This window comes from Taurulus bubalis (assembly GCF_910589615.1).
Source record: "Taurulus bubalis genome assembly, chromosome: 6".
NCBI lineage: Eukaryota > Metazoa > Chordata > Actinopteri > Perciformes > Cottidae > Taurulus > Taurulus bubalis.
In genome coordinates, this window is record NC_136594.1 from 16870785 (window position 1) to 16887526 (window position 16742).

At 40.7% G+C, this 16742-nt stretch overlaps 3 protein-coding genes across 3 annotated transcripts; 2 read left to right on the plus strand and 1 right to left on the minus strand.

The window, feature by feature from the left end:
- Positions 1-1401: 1401 nt before the first annotated feature.
- On the minus strand, positions 1402-9192 carry LOC306737840 (putative ATP-dependent RNA helicase DDX17). The gene is made up of 13 exons (XM_079219638.1): positions 8970-9192; positions 8197-8356; positions 7793-7889; positions 7441-7574; positions 6745-6810; positions 6485-6626; positions 5954-6114; positions 5663-5835; positions 5397-5507; positions 5218-5279; positions 4993-5052; positions 2697-2933; positions 1402-2611 (listed from the first exon to the last, which is right to left on the minus strand). Exons 1-13 carry the CDS (start codon positions 9008-9010, stop codon positions 2121-2123), a joined length of 1935 nt encoding a protein of 644 aa, XP_079075764.1. The 5' UTR covers positions 9011-9192; the 3' UTR covers positions 1402-2120.
- Positions 9193-9563: 371 nt separating this feature from the next.
- On the plus strand, positions 9564-13329 carry ntan1 (N-terminal asparagine amidase; the record flags this gene model as incomplete). Its single annotated transcript, XM_079219318.1, has 10 exons — positions 9564-9644; positions 10122-10224; positions 10538-10603; positions 10704-10812; positions 10903-10976; positions 11067-11120; positions 11228-11281; positions 11365-11462; positions 11707-11820; positions 12000-13329. The coding sequence occupies 10 exons, from the start codon at positions 9564-9566 to the stop codon at positions 12162-12164; spliced, it is 918 nt and encodes a 305-aa protein (XP_079075444.1). The 3' UTR covers positions 12165-13329.
- A 690-nt stretch (positions 13330-14019) lies between these two features.
- Positions 14020-16431, plus strand: LOC306737443 (mpv17-like protein; the record flags this gene model as incomplete). Its single annotated transcript, XM_079219177.1, has 4 exons — positions 14020-14326; positions 15313-15383; positions 15667-15696; positions 16207-16431. 4 exons carry the CDS (start codon positions 14020-14022, stop codon positions 16429-16431), a joined length of 633 nt encoding a protein of 210 aa, XP_079075303.1.
- Positions 16432-16742: the final 311 nt, after the last annotated feature.

The following is a 16742-nucleotide window of genomic DNA, read 5'->3' on the forward strand; positions in this document are numbered from 1 at the left end:
ATCATCCCAACAACCACGGGCATTGAGTTGTTTGGAGCACTAAGGGTCATAAAGATTCAAATAAAATGAGATTGAAGGCAGACTGATTCCACCTGAAAAATCAGATTCAGAAATACGTGTGAAACTCAAGTGTGTGTGTAACTACATTAAAGCTGGAGATTCAGTTCATGATATGAGGGATCAATTTCAGAATTACCCACTGAGTGATATTGATTCAGTTGAAGTGTTACGTTTATTATGGTAGATCAACTCGCATCATCACACAGTGCCAGTAATCATTCTGATAGGCTGTTTCACAAAACTATAAATGAGCCATTTAATTTCCATAGAGATTTGCTTTCATCTATTTACAGCTACACCACTAACTCGTCTTGGACTGGAAGGAAGAGAGCAATAATGAGACAAAAAAGTAGCCTCAGTCAGCACCTTTAGTCCTCCGTGACTCAAGATGATTGCATATAATGAACATTTCATGATTTATTGTATTGAGGGGGACTGTAACCGGTTTGACTTCAGTGTCAGAAACCAATTTATCTTGTTCACACATGCTCATACTTGACTTTTGTCATTGCCAGAGTTTCTGGCATTTTTCTCTTTAGGATGAACAGCGGCACATTATTTGACTGCAGTTACCTAAATCAGTAGATATATTCAAATTATTCCAGTCTGTGGGGATGATGATGACGACAGAGACTATTACTCTTCCTTTTTGACAGCGATCTCTGTCTTAACTCAGCCACCTGTCACAAGTCACCTGTAATTTGTCATCCCCGTCTGCGCTGATAGATTAGTTACAGAACCAGCTATCGCACCGTTTCCACGACCAGGAAAATTGCCTGAAACATGAGACGGGGAACTAATTTCTTGTCGCCATGCTATTTCATGCCTGGGTGTCATTGAGGTGCATTTAGGGGTACGCTACGAAGTCGCAAGTTATTGCAGAGCTCCCCCTTTAAACATCCTATTACAGATACAAATCCCTATCCTTGGTAACCTTCATCTTTTTTGTGCATGCAAATATGTTATTCTTGGCCAGCTTTCAAGTGTATCATCAGACTGGACCTCCCACATTCATTTTTACTAGGAACTAGAAACATGTCACCTAAAACCCAAAGTGAGTCAATCAACTAAACTGGATCCAAATTTTTAAGATTGTTACAAAACTAAATGTTGCAACAAGGCCTCTACTTACAGTATGTGTATATTTGTAAGGGAGGGAAACTGTCTTTTCCATTTGTGCTCCTAAGCTTCATGCCATGATGTATATTTACATACATATGTAAATACTGCTGGATACAAATTGAGAATGTACTACAAATGTGTATTTAAGGCAAATAAAGTCATTTGTATGGCAAATTTACATGACATGAATAATTTGATCAATAATTTCCGTAGAATATACTGCTTTTATTCTTTTTTTATTTATGAAGAAAAATACAAGATGAAAGAAAGACGGTCTACTTTGTAAAACATTATGGGAGTTACAAGTAAATATAAACAAGTTGTGTCTTGCTTAAGAACAGGAACAAGTAAAGCGAGAAACATGACAACAAAAAAATTATTGTGGTTGCATGGTATCAACACTATGGAATATGATTCACAACTTGGATGCATTGCTTCAGTGTTTAATGCAATAATTAGAATATAATGCTCGTCAAAACCTTAAACAAAAAGGATAAAATGATCTAACCTTAATAAACCAGAGAGAAAGACATGACTGGACTGGAACGATATAAAATATCAAATCAAACATTCCCATAAATCAGCACTCAATCGCGTACCACTGAGGCCTGGTTTTCATTGTAATCAAATCCTAATACAGCTGATGGACATAAACTGATGAAATTCCCTGCTGTAGTGTTTATATGAAATGAAAACAAGAAACTTGTTCCATGGTACATGGTTGAGTTGAGGTTGGAAAAAAAGGACAGGTAAAAGTTTTAAGTTTAGTTGTATCAAAAAGGTACGACACTAATGAAAGATATAAGCCCTTACCTCCTCAGCTATATGCTTTTTAAAGTCTCCGCGTCTTGGAGATGAAAAGAGTTGGAGTAAAAAGAAAATTACACGTTGAACACATTAAGTATCACAAATTAACTCGGTGCTTCCTGCTCATATTTCTACTTTCTGGGAGGTGCAGGGCCCGGAGGAGGAGGGGGTGGAGAAACAAAAGCGTACGGCGGTTGCCCCATGAAGCCCATGAGCGCTTGCTGTTGTGTGGCAAACTGATGAGTCATCAGAGGCTGCACCCCACCCCCTGATAATAAAGGAGGAGGAAGAGGCTGGCTAAACTGACTCTGCGGGTGGCTGGACTTCTCCTGACCTCCGCTGGACTGGCCTCCGTTACGGGAATTGAAGCCGCCACCGCCGCCACCGCCACTGTAACTCTGGAACTGATCTGAGCCAGCGCTGTGGTTATTCCTTTGATCCCTGCCTCTGTCCCTGAAAGAGGAAGTGGAGCGGCCTCCATCATGGTTGTTGTGGCTGTCACGGCTGAAGCTACTGCGGCTGTCCTTGCCGCCACCACTGCCGTGCATGCTGCGATCACATGGCCTCTGGAACATGTGGTTAGGGTTGTTGGAGCTGCTGCCATGGTAACGCATTCTACCACCTGTCACAAACAACAAATGAAATGTCAGTATTATTATATCCCATTTTACAGTATGACAGACTGTGATGCACTAAGTTGTACTCACCGCCTCCTCCACCACCACGCCCCGACTCCACGAACTGAAGCAGTTTAGGGTTGATGGCCTGCCGGGCCTCCGCCAGCACCCGGACCAGGTCTCGTGCCTGCCGCATGTTCCCTGGGGTGAAGAAGGTGTAGGCAGTCCCCTTGTTGGAACTGCGGGCCGTACGTCCAATACGGTGGACATAATCCTCAGAGGAGTTGGGATAGTCATAGTTGATGACGAACTTGATATCCTCCACATCTTTTGGATAAAGAGCAATTGTTTTTTACAGCATGAAAAAATATGATGTCATGGAAGGAAAGAAATTACCATTTTAACGCTAAAAAAAGCTAATGGTTTGTGTATATATATATATATATATATATATATATATATATATATATATATATATATATATATATATATATATATATATATATATATATATATATATATACACACACACACATTGTTAATAAAAATCCAAACAAAACTTACCTGCTCTATCACCGCGAAAAAAATATCACAAATCAATTATAAATTATTTAAATCCTATGCAGTTCAAACTGAGCTTGACTTCAGGTTTTTGACATCAAGCTGAACAGAAATGATGTTACGGCTTCATAATCTTCACATCAATATGAATACTTGTCAGAATGTGTGACGACAAGGAGCCGGTATTACATAAGACGTGGGGCTTTGACGGCACTTTTGATCAATAAATCAACCTTTCCCCCTCAATCATGACAGCGGGAAACCATTTCACCAACCGAGACCGACTGAATAACAGAATGGCGATGTGCCGGGATTAAAACTGTGCTATTCTTTTCACTAATATGAGCACGATGGAAGTACCTGAATGTATGGTGAGCTCATGGAGGAGTTGAGAGAAAGGGGCGGTGAGGTACTTACCCCCGTCCGGTTGTTTTTACAAAGGTAGTCAGTTCCCCCTGATCAGTCCTGGTTTATAGTGAGGGGCTGAGGGGGAGGGAGATTCATCCCTCACCTTCTGCACACACCAGCAAGGTCAGACGGGAGCAGAACCCTTAAACACACACACAACGGCTGGTTCTGTTGCTCCCTCGCTGCATGGCAGGACCCTCCTCAGACCCTGGCCAGGACTGGATCCAGACGAGCCCATCTAACTGTCTCTCCCCTGTCTGTCTGCCTTTTGGGACGGACCGATGGGCAGTCATACAGGAACCTCAGGCTTCTCCCAAGGAAGGCTCGTTGGATATAAAACTCTGACAATACTGGGCAGGGGGATCTTAGTTACCCAAGAGGAATAAGAGGGCTTAAATCCCTCTAAAACTAGCCGAGCTTCTACTTTAACGTGACTGACAGCAGCACAGACTGTTACAGCTGCCAAACCCTGAGAGGAGAAGAGGGGGAAAAAAAGAACAAGGATACGGTCATAGGATTTTAGCAAGTCAAAGACACTTCACTCATCCCCCCTTCTCACATTTATCCTGCCAACGAATTAGATAGCTACCATAGCGTTCCTGTTGGTGGACCTAAGACAATTCAGCTGACACTGTCCTCCTCAAATGCATCCGCAAAACTAAACAATATATATATAATTTGGCTGAATGATTTCAGTGAAGAAAAGATTCACTATACAATACAATTTTTGATCTAGTATGTGGAAGAACGGGTCCTATGAGCAGCATCTTCTTTTGATTTGTACTGAAGCTATGAAGGCGAAGAAAAGGTGAGCAGGAGCATCTGCCCCACTCGGCCCTCCTTTCAGGCAGCGTACCAAAGAGCCCCGGTTGAAGGAAGCTTTTTAAGTGCAGTAACAAGAAACAGGCTATGAACCCAGTAGGCCTGCAGCCTCCATACTAGGCGTATGTTAAACTGTCAGGTTATAATAGTAAGGGAGATTCTTAAATATAATTTGCTGACATTTTTCAGTTTAAAAATCACCAAATTCAAACGAATACCACAAAATTCCTAGTGTGCTACCCAGTATAAAAAAGTAATATCAACCAGTCAAAGGCAGATAATTATACATTTAATGTTTAGAAATGCATTTAGGTTTAACCCCGTTTCATTGCCAGACTTTACCAGATATAGTCTGTCTCATCTGTTGCATACTTACCTAATGGTAAAAAAAAAATGGTTGCAGTTGTACTGTACACATGTACTTGATTAACTGTGGCGATTGTTTCTTGGGTTACTCTCTCCATAAGTGTATAATACACTTCATATTATTTATAGGAAAAAAATATAATTCACAGGAAAATGCAGAAACAATGAAGCAAAAAGACAATCATGTGAGAGATTCTGCAGCTTTAGCTGTATGTGTGAGCAGACATACCCAGACCACGGGAGGCCACATCGGTAGCAATCAGTATTGGAGCTTTACCACTCCGAAATTCTGTAGGATTAAACAAAATATTAGTAGGAATTAGACAAGGAAGTCCTCTCCACTCACACGTAATGCCACTGGCTCCAAAGGTATGACAGATGAACACCAGTGGGAAATTATATAAACAAAAAGGGCAGGAGGGAAGTAGTGTCACTGTGTTACAGTCATTCTTACCAATGAGTACCCAGTCTCTTTCTGGCTGGCTCTTGTCTCCATGGATACACATGGCTGGCCATCTGAGACAACAACAAAAAACACAATGAAGTGGGAAGATTAGGGAAGACTCTGAATAGCTTCTGTCTATCAAATACTAGTACTAGTCATCAAGTTGTGTCACAACAGTAATGTCTCACCCTTCCCGTCTCATCCTCCTGGTAAGTTCATCACAGCGCTTCTTCGTTTCCACAAAGACGATGGTTTTGTTCTCCTTCTCAGCCATTATCTCCTCCATCAGCTGAAAAAGTCTGTAGACCGGGACAAACAATCATCGCATATCCGTGGCACTAAACTCATATACAACTGTGTGAAAGGATAAGCTTGTGTTCTGTCACACTATTATAGCAGCTAATGAGATAATCATGACATAATGTAATTTAAGGTCAGATGTCTTCTGACTTACTTATGGTCCTTTTCATTGTCCATGCAGACATCAACTATCTGCAGGATGTTGTGGTTGGCACTGAGCTCCAGAGCGCCAACGTTAATCTGGACGTGATCCCTCAGGAAGTCCTCTGCAAGCTGCCGAACATCCTTCGGCCAGGTTGCGCTCCACATCAGAGTCTGTCTATCAGGCTAAGAGACAGACAGAGACAGAGAGAGAGAAAGCATGCAACTGATTTAACTTAAAATACTTCTATATTAATAAGTCATAGTGATCAATTTAAAATCAGCTGAACCTAACTGAGCCTACCCTGATTTGTTCAACAATCTTGCGAATCTGTGGTTCAAAGCCCATGTCCAGCATGCGGTCAGCCTCATCCAGCACTAGGTAGGTGCAGCGCCGCAGGTTAGTTTTTCCACTCTCCAGGAAGTCAATAAGGCGACCAGGTGTGGCAATACATATCTCAACACCTAGAGTCAAACAAAATCAACATATACCAACAAAATTTTTTTATTAGATGTTCAAGCAGACCATTTCACTTACAGTTCGAGTTACAGTTTGAGCTAAAAATACAGGCAGCCGGTGTGGAAGTCACACATGAAAGAGTATCTCTGTGTGTGTGTGTGTGTGTGTGTGTGTGTGTGTGTGTGTGTGTGTGTGTGTGTGTGTGTGTGTGTGTGTGTGTGTGTGTGTGTGTTCATTCCATTTACATACCAGAATACAGCTTTGTGTTTTTTTTTCAATTAAATATGTTGTTCAACTTTATCAAGTTTAGAAAGTACTCAAAAATACACAACTACAAATGATCTATAGCACGTGCCAATCTATAACTATACCCACCCCTCTCGAGGTCTCGAATCTGTGGTCCTTTGGGTGCTCCACCATAGACACAGGTGGTTTTGATACGGGAAGACCTGCCATAGGCATATGCGACCTGTTGAACCTGCTGAGCCAGCTCTCTAGTTGGGGCTAACACCAGACACTATGAAGAAAGGCCAAAAGGAATGAGGAAGGTTTCAGAGGCGGATTGTACGCACACACAAATAGTATGCTTTAGATAAAACATTATCAAGCATAACACAAATGTAATTTGCACTTACAATTGGGCCATCTCCCCTCTCCAGGTAGGGCTGGTGGTTGATGTGTACAATAGAAGGAAGAAGATACTGCAGAGAAATAAATAAATACATATTACTACTTTCATGTCAAAAGGAAAGCAAGCAAACCAATTTATCCTTTCTCCTATGAATCTTTTCTAAAAACATTTTTTTATACTGAATTCAACATGGGCCTTATGCAAGAACCACTCTACTTCGTTTTTAAGTGGAATGAACTTACCGTGTTCACCAATATTCTCGCATTTAATTTTCTTAAATTTAAGACTTTATTGAATGGTACTCTGAAAGCAGGACTTCAATATAAAACATATGGGGCAGGAAGCAAAGCCTTATTTGTCATCATGGGGCATTAATTATGCTATTTTACAACTCTCATGAACGCTTGCTCATTTACACAGGTGATTTCCGTGTTTACACTTGTCATTTACACATTATCAAAGTAAAGCTAAGAAGTAAAGATAAGAATTAAGAAATAAAGATAAGAATACAAAAATGTTCATGCATGAGGTGCAATATTTATCTTCAGTTGTGCTGCTGTTCTTGATGTGCATTTGTTCTTGATTTACATTTATTTTATGGTTTATGGATTTAAATTATAATGTTATGTTTTAGTGTTATGTGAATAAGCTCTTTATAACTCAATGTAACTCATGCAGGATGATGACCAGGTAGCCTTACAGCCAGTGTCTTTCCGGAGCCAGTCTGTGCGATCCCCACCATGTCCCTGCCACTCAGGGCCACAGGGAAGCCCTGAGACTGGATTGCTGTTGGCTCCTTGAAGTTCTGCTGAATCAGCACATCCATCACATGCTCTGCCGGAAGAAGGACGGGGACAATCATCAAGACAGTTACACTCTGGACTCTGACTTTGGTTTCTATCTTTCAGACTTTCCATCCAAAGCACAATCCTTACAACTATCAGTCAATATTTTCTTCTTGTAAAGACATCACCAGTCCTTGTTAGACACATTTTTACTAACACTGTAATTAATTATTTAATTACAGTTTGTGTATTGTATGGTTTACTAACGAGGAAACTGCGCCTGGTGGAACGCAGGGATCGCCTTTGGACAGCCAGTGCCTCTGACGGTGATCTCCTTCTTTCTGCAAAGCTCTTCCATGTCATGCTAGATATAAAAAGAGAAAGAGGAAATAGTGTTTAAATTATTAATATTTTTTTGGAATACCTTCTGTTAAAACTATTATGATTTAGACACATTAGATATGACTGTGCTTCATCAATAAGAGGTTTAAATGTGTTATTGTTTGTTGCTTGGTGTATAAATATTGCCTCCAATGACAACATACATGATGGTGGCCATCAAACTAATTATAAATGACGGACATTGAAATATGCTTAACTTTGTCACTTTCTAGGAACGTTTTATGAATAATTAAGGTTTGTGAGTGCGAGAGAAAAATATAACAATTTACCTGACTCATGTGTTGGACCTCAGGGTGTTCAGTATAGAAGTTCTTCTCAAATTTCGGAAGCTCGTCTAGGTTCCATTTCTTCTTGCGGAGACGCTCACCTGGATTCCCAAACTTCATCGGTGGGGGTCCACTGCGATTGTTTGTGCCCCCATACCGTGGCCTGAGAGAGGGGCAAAGAGATAAGAGCACTGGGTAATCAGTAAGGCATTGCTTGCAGAAATGTACTCTATATTTGACACAGGCGCTTACATCATGCCAATGACTACATATCAACAGTTGCTGTGAAACAACACTGAATTGACTATGGTCACCAAAGAGATCATGTGATGATAATATATATATATATATATATATATATATATATATATATATATATATATATATAATTAGAGTCGGGAGGGCTCACCATACACATTACCAAATAACTAGTTGATCATTATGGTAATTGTGATCACTGTGTGGAACATCATTTTCAAGGTTCAATGAAAATGTTGGTGCCCAGTAAATGTTCGTGCCAACAGACGTCAGTGTTGACCCGACCTTTACCCAGCGCAATGTTTACAGCTAAAGGGTTAGCTAAAGGGTTAAAGCAACCACAAACTGGAGCGAGGCCTTGAAGCGGTTTGAGCTGGTCTACTTCAGTGTTTCATTTTTCGAGAGAATACCGAAGTTTCCAAACTGCCAAACTTAGGGTCAAACTGCCTGTGCTGTCGAGACGTTATGCAACGAACGCTGTGTTTATTTCCGTATATGAACAACAGACTCAACGTTACCTGTCTCGTCCACGGTCGCCGTAGGAGGAACCCCCTCTCATGTTGACGAAATAAAGTCAATCCTCTCCGCGATATTTCTAGCGTAACGGTACGCGTGAACGTTTTACACCGGTTCGTTTACGTTGTGCGCTGTTATAAAATGTTATTAAAGCTCGCAAAACCTGTCTGTTAGTCGACTAACGCTACGTCTCGCGTGAAACACGGAATTTGGTAAACAGTTTTCGTGTGCGTCACGTAACGTTGGCCAACCCCGTTTCCTCCCGGCCCTCTTTTGCGACGTAAATTCCACTAGTAATTATACGTAGCGTTGTTTCGACACTACGGACACTACGTACGAATGTTCACTAAATAAGAAAGGTGAATATCATTGTTTTTACGCATTGGTGCTTTTGAACAGTTAGTGGCGCTGTGTCATAAACTGAGAGCCAGGAACCGTAGAAGAAGAAAGCATTCAGGAAATTCCATCCGATGATTTGTTTTTTCACTTACTGCGTTATGTTTAGTTTTATTTTTAGATATTAAGCCATAAAATATGAAGTTACGGTCTTTATAATAGTATGATAACCAGCTGATATTAAAGTGGACCTTAAGAAAATGCCGTTGTTAATTCAAAATAGAGGACTTGACCGCATAAGCTCGACAGCGGAACTGTTCGACAAATATCCACATTTACAGGTTTGTTTCCAGAAAGTGTGGCTGAATTTAGCTTGCTGACATACTGTCAGTAGTTTGTATTAGTTTATTTTGTCAGTAACAGTGTACAATGTAATGACAAAGTGGCTGTTAATGATAAAGCGAAACGGTTGTTACATTTATGAACGGGATATGGTTGTGACATGAGGTGGCAGACAATCAGTCAAAGATCATGAAATATGAATCAAAAACACCTGATGGCTGACTTAATTGACAATATTTTAAACTTCTGTCTGGTCTTGATTGAGAATGATTTGACCTAACGTCAACTTAAAGGACATGGGGCGTTTATAGTTTTTACACTTATAACACAAAATGTTGTTGTCAAATAATACTACGTTCCCAAAGATGACGGTTTACAGTCTGTACTAATAACTCTGAAACAACACGAATGAATATTATAGACGGGTGGTGTTTTTGTTTCTTTTTCAAACGATTCATTTTACTCTTGTGTCACAGGAAAATGCGAGAGCATTTAGCTCCAAGCCACTTGTTGATGTCGACCCAAAGTGCTTCTTATATGTCCAACAAAGAGAGTTTGCTGCCACAACACCAGCAGACAGTAAGTAAAGCCTCACGGTTGGAACATATAACATATAATCTGACTATAAACCCTTTTTATTCCTCAGCTCACATACAGAGGTTATTGTGGCACTCCCTAAATGTAGAAAAATGTCTCCCCCAACAGAAGTCTCGGTAGACTTTAATGCAGTGAGTTCAGCCAAAATACATTTTTTAAATGTTTCTTGTTGGACTGTTTGGTATAAAATCTAGATTTACAACATTTGTTTGTCTCTAACTAGCTTCTAGACAGTACTCTAGGTTAAGCATTTGGGATCATAATGGTAACACCTGTCTTTTGTTGTACCCATCAGAATGTGTTTCAGTAATTGGATCTGGTGATGCCACCACCTGCCATTTGGTTGTGCTGCGACACACAGGTAACATTCCTTTCATTAGATTCATACTGTGTCTTATTCTGACTGGGTATATAGTTAGGAATGACATTTCTAATGTCTGCCATATTTGATTATTTCTTAGGAAGTGGAGCTGTTTGCCTTGCTCACTGTGATGGTTCCAGCACATGGTCTGAAGTCCCGCTCCTCGTGAAAGCTGTGACGTCGCTGAGTAGCTTCAGTAAGGAGGGCAGGTAGGAATCACACAAATAAACACGCATTATAACAGTGCACATACTATTCGGATGATCTTTGTTTCCTTTACTTCGCTTTCCATTATGCAGACTTGAGCTCCATCTTGCCGGGGGATTTATCGATGAGTCCAAAACATCCCACAAACTCAGCCTTAACATACTGGGTATACTCTTTCAACTGACCTTGTGTGTTGTTGTGATATTATGCAGCAGTTAAGTTTGTAACATGTGAAAATACTCGTTTTACTTTACAGCAGCGTTCCAGAAACTAAAAGAGGATATTTATCTGGAAACATGTTGCATCACAGGTAACTTATTAGGGATCCTCATTAACAGGATCCTTATTAACTGTTGTTTACAAGTATTCTGCTAGTTACGCCTTCATTCAGTTTACCCTTCTTTTCTCTGTTTGTAGAAATGAATGACATTGTTGTTGATGGAACTCATCGGCCTGTAGTGTATGGAATAGGTAAGTGATGAATATGCCACACAGTGATAGCTTTCATGTCACGTGACCTCTAATGCATTGTATATATGTCTGTTTCTGCACAGGTGTAAATGTTAAAACAGGGGAAGTGTTCCCTTCGTCATTTACTCATAAAGGACCTGCAGAGGAGCTGCGATCGGCAAGGACCTTCACTGGGGGACAGGTACTGGAAGATATATAATGTTGTTTTCTATGTGTGAATAGTTTAAGTATTGCACAAAAACATTAATCTAAAAACATATAGCCACATGTTTAACTTTTTTTTTCTTATAATTGGATTATAATCATAACCAAGAAAAAGATTTCCCCTCACATTCATAATTTGTTTTATTCAGTACATTTAAAAGGACACGATGTCAATTCAAAGATCAATAATACAATTAAAGTGTGTTTCATTCTTTTTGCAGATGGCAGACATATATGACTCAAGTCGGGGGGTTGTTCAAATCGGGCCTTGCAAGTGGTCTCCAAATCTGGATATTGCCTTCTGGTTGTCACAAGATGATGACACAATTTTAAAGGTAAAGGATTGTGGAAGTAATTACTCCTGTAAAGAATATCTGCCTCATCCTTTGTTATACGTCTCTATTTTTCATGCTTCATTCAAGGTCTCAAAAACTCCCAAAATGAGTGGGAAGCAGCAGTCCTGAAAGTGACATATTACAGACTTTTGACTCTGGTATTTCTCTCCCATGCCCAGTACCTGTCCACCTCTCCAATGGCTGAGCCGCCACACTTTGTCCAGCACATGAAGACCACCATCCAGTTCCTTTTAGAACACCCCAACTCTGATAGCCTGTTCCCCGGGGGTCAGCCTCAGCTCTACCACAGGACTGAGAGGGGGGACTGGGAGAGGGCTGTCTAGCCATAAGGCTCTACTCGTATCGCTCACTGGACCTTACCATGGAACCTGACTGTTGTTGCCTCTCAGCTCAATGGATACACTGTGACCCATCCATCATCTGTCTGTATTTTGTTCATTGTGTCTTAACATGGAGGTATCCCCTGGCTGGAGCATACTGCATGTATGTTGAATGGCTCTCCTGACTCATCTGGCTGGTCCAGTAGAAAGAGTATCGGTACAAAGGATTCGGTTAGTGCCTGTAACAATTATTTGTTCTACTCTTGGGAGATGGTGTCAAGTATGCAACTTATACCATCTGCTATGTTGCAGTAAGTCAAGGTTAAAGTCCTACTATACTTGGCTGTTTCACTTTTCTGTCTCATGACTAGTCAAAAAACCTTACTTATCATGTTGTGTTTTTTTGGGGGGCCAAAAATTATGGTTGCACTTTTTTTCACAGCATATTTTTTTTTCTATTCAGTCCCAAACTTGCATGCATCCGTTGTTCAGCGTATAGCATTACAGTCAATCAACTTGTATAATTCAAACTTCATTTGTTTGCCTTAATATTTTTGTCAGTCGGTTAATGTCAAATGAAGCCTGGCCAATCCCAAGCAAGTTTTAAGTCTGTTTTTCTGGGAGGAGGATCTGAAACTAAAAGTAAAGGTATGCTATGGAAATGTATGCACCATATGTATTTACTGGAGGAAAACATGTGAAACCATATGATCTAAAGCCTGAAATACCATTGAGGAGTAATTTCTGGTGGGGAACTTGCTGCAACAAAAATGAAGAATATGTTTATTTTGGAACTTGCTGTTTAAAACAGTGAAGAAAATACAAATTGCAAAGCTCTGTATTGTTAAAAAAGTTGAGCAAAGTTTATTTTTCTCTACAAATGCACATTCCTGATTAAAATGGATTATGATATTTTACTCCATCATACCGCTGTATACTTGGCCATGCATGTGTAGATGTGTATACTAATCTGCAGGGGAAGATGTGTATTCTCCTCAAACATGTGATTTTACGATGTCTTTTCTTTTTTTTCAATGATTGAAACGAAAACAATACCATGTAAACTGTAGACGGCCTTTTCATCAGTTGTGTTGTTCAGGAGATTGCAAGGGGCTTAAAGCACTCAGGGCAACTTTTGGACACACTGTACCTGTTGATAAAATAAATGTAAATGGTCAAATCTAGTATGAAATGGTCATGTTTATAATCAGAGTGAATGAAGTTGAAAAGGTGGAAAAAAAGGTTGGTTTTTTGGAGTTCAGCGCTTCAATAGAATACTGATTTTGTTAATTACTTGGTCCAAGGCCAATGGTCCAACTATAGAAATGCCAAATATATGTCTGTTATCATGTCATTGACCTCCATAGTTTGTCCATTAGGTAGTACTATCTAAGTGGCTAAGATATGGAAAACATTTCCATATCTTAGCCACATATTGACGGGATCCTGTAATGTTTTATGTGAAATGTTTATGTTAATTAGAAAATGAATCGGCTCACATAACCATTTCAGATAATGGTGTGTTTATTAAACTGAATGGGTACCAGATCACCTCAGGCAGTTGACATGGGTACTCTTTTTATTACGTAAAAGGGGCGTAGTCATTCTACGCAAACCCGACCCGGCCGGTGGAAGAGCAAACTGGCAGCAGGTCCCGTGCCGGGTATCGGATCGGATGGTGGATGGAAAGCAAGTATCCTCTCTGAGATTTCATTCACGAACTTCATTTTACGAGGAATATAAACGTGACACATCGGTGCGATGTGTCACGTTTAGCGAACATTAATCTGAGTAAATCACATTTCGCTGAGACCACATTTATTTCAACCGAGCGACAGTAACTGCAAACAAATAAACAATGCGACAGGCGTTTTTGAGACACGTCCGTCGGTTCCCGTGGGTCACCAACGTGACACTGTACGGCTGCCTGTTCGCCGGGGGGGACTTCGTCCACCAGCGGTTCACGCGGACGACGGACGAACTGGACTGGCGACACACGCGGAACGTGGCCGTGGTCGCGTTCACTTTCCACGGGAACTTCAATTTCTTCTGGATGCGGTTCCTGGAGCGCAGTTTCCCCGGGAACTCCGTCAGGATGGTGATGAAGAAGCTGCTCCTGGACCAGACCACCGCGGCACCGCTGGCCACCAGCGTCTTCTACACAGGTTAGTGGGGGAGCGGGACACCACAAACAGGGCACCACAGCTACCGACAGGACACGACGGCTACCGACAGCTACCGACAGGACACGACAGCTACCTACAGGACACGACAGCTACCTACAGGACACGACAGCTACCGACAGGACACGACGGCTACCGACAAGGCACACAGCTACCGACAGGGCACACAGCTACCGACAGGAAACTACAGCTACCGACAGGGCACACAGCTACCGACAGGAAACTACAGCTACCGACAGGGCACCACAGCATGCCGGGCAGTTAATGGTTAACTTCTCAAACAGCTCGTATAGCTGTCAACTTGTAACTTGACCCCGAGTCCTCTCAGTGTAGTGTAAGATCAGTAGTCCTGTGTAGACCAGGACTAGCAGAGTTCACCTGTAAGTCATCACTAAGCAGAAACTGTTAGATTTCATATTTGACATGATGGAGTGGAGGATAAGAACCATCCAACATCAGGGTTAATATTACGCATGTATGGTAATAAATAAAAAGTCAAAAAATCCACAAACAAAACAGAGATAAATAATATGCAGGAAGAGGCAAAAAGCCCACTGGGCTTATTTAAAGCCTTCACCTATATAATATTACAATTTCACAACATTATAGAGAACACAAAATGAATATAAATAAGATATGTTGACGTAATATTATTAATCTGATACTAAAAAGCAAAGCGGAAAACCTTAACATCAAACTAACATTAAAAAAGCAATTCAAATCTCTTAATACTGATGCTTAATCAATACATTGTTCATGCTGTCGTACTGATAATGTTTTTCAAGAGAATGTGTATCAATAACTCTGCTTGCGAAAACATGATGTGACATATTTCCTGAGTGATTATTTATCCTCCTGCTATAACACACACATCATGTGTTTATAGACCCATTACACTGCCCATCAGTCAAATAATTTTCCAGCTGACAGTCACAGAATGAATGGTCATTTGTCTGGTCTTCACCCAGGTGTCAGCTTCTTGGAGGGAAAAGAGGATATCTTTGAAGACTGGAGAGAAAAATTCCTAAATACGTATAAGGTGAGTTGGAGCCGAGACAGACTGTCACATGTTCTTCACATGTTGTGACAAGTTAACTAGTGTCTAAATCTAAACAGAGGAGAAGTCTGTGTATCTAAAACTGATGCTCAATGTATTTGAAAGACTTTGTATGCAAACAGTTAATTTATAATGTATTATTTGGTTTTGGAAGATCTCTCCTGATAGCTCTTATCTAACTCTAACTTTCACTCATTCATATGCATCTCAGTCCCTAAGTGTTTAATTTGATTTATCATGTGCTTTCTGTTTTCTCTCTTTCCAGACGGGGCTTATGTTCTGGCCATTTATGCAGGTAAATATTAACATCTGTCATGCATGGATGCTAGTTGTTGACCCTTGTGAACATAGTAAAGACAATCTAAGCTCAAAGGTCCACTTGCTAATGATTCTTTACTCTATGAATCACTTTCCACAACCTCGTGATGAACCTGAGTTGTGGCTCAGTAAGTGGACCTTTGAGTTTAGATTTCTTTTCACCATTAAAAAGTTTTCTCTAACTTCCGTTAATTTCAACAGCTGCTAGATATGATAATGTGATACATGTTGAAAGACAAGCCTGCGGATTTAAAGCTTGAGGACCTATTCTAAATATCATAACAACACAAAACTGACAGAGTGAGTGCTAAAATACTGTAGTTTTAATTATATATATATATATATATATATATATATAGAGAGAGAATATAGTTTCTGCATGGCATCTTTCAATAATATATCTGAATTATGTTTCGGCACGTGAATATGATGTAATATATCAGTACAATGATGTAGACCAACAGTAATCTGTATCTGCCTCCCTCAGCTTGTGAACTTCGCCTTGGTGCCTCTGTACCTGCGGACCACCTTCACCGGCTGCTGTGCTTTCGTCTGGGCCACCTTTCTTTGCTTCTCACGCCAGAGCGGCGACGGCACGGCCGGGGCTGCTCTGGCGTGGTTGTTCCCTCCAAAAGAGGATGAAGCAGAAGCCGATGACAAGATGGATGCTTCCAAAGAGGGAACAGTAGCATCTAAACCTACTCAGAACTGAAGTGAGTGGAATCAGTGGTTGAAATGGAGGGGGACAAGACATAAAGGGTTGAAGCAGCAGGTTCAGTGGATGGCAGTCCTGTCTGGTTGATGTTGCACAATCTCTACCAGGGTTGAACTAAAAATGGGACCCACGTGACGCTCTAAGGTGCTTTGGAAAACAGCGTCCAGCAAATGGAATGTATAAGTATCGTAGTCAATACGCATACAACACATCACCTCCGTGGGAAATATTCAGTACTACTTTTCCATCTCACAGTGAAACATCACCTTATCTTCAGGTTTTGTTTTTATAAATACAGTTTTGTGTTT

Excerpts from the sequence above, each read along its gene's own strand:
- LOC306737840 (XM_079219638.1), bottom strand. The coding sequence starts at position 9,010 with ATGAGAGGGGGTTCCTCCTACGGCGACCGTGGACGAGACAG. Across the intron at positions 8,357-8,969 it reads GGCGACCGTGGACGAGACAG|GCCACGGTATGGGGGCACAA; the intron begins GTAACGTTGAGT and ends CCCCTCTCTCAG. Across the intron at positions 5,280-5,396 it reads AGGAGGATGAGACGGGAAGG|ATGGCCAGCCATGTGTATCC; the intron begins GTGAGACATTAC and ends TTGTTGTCTCAG.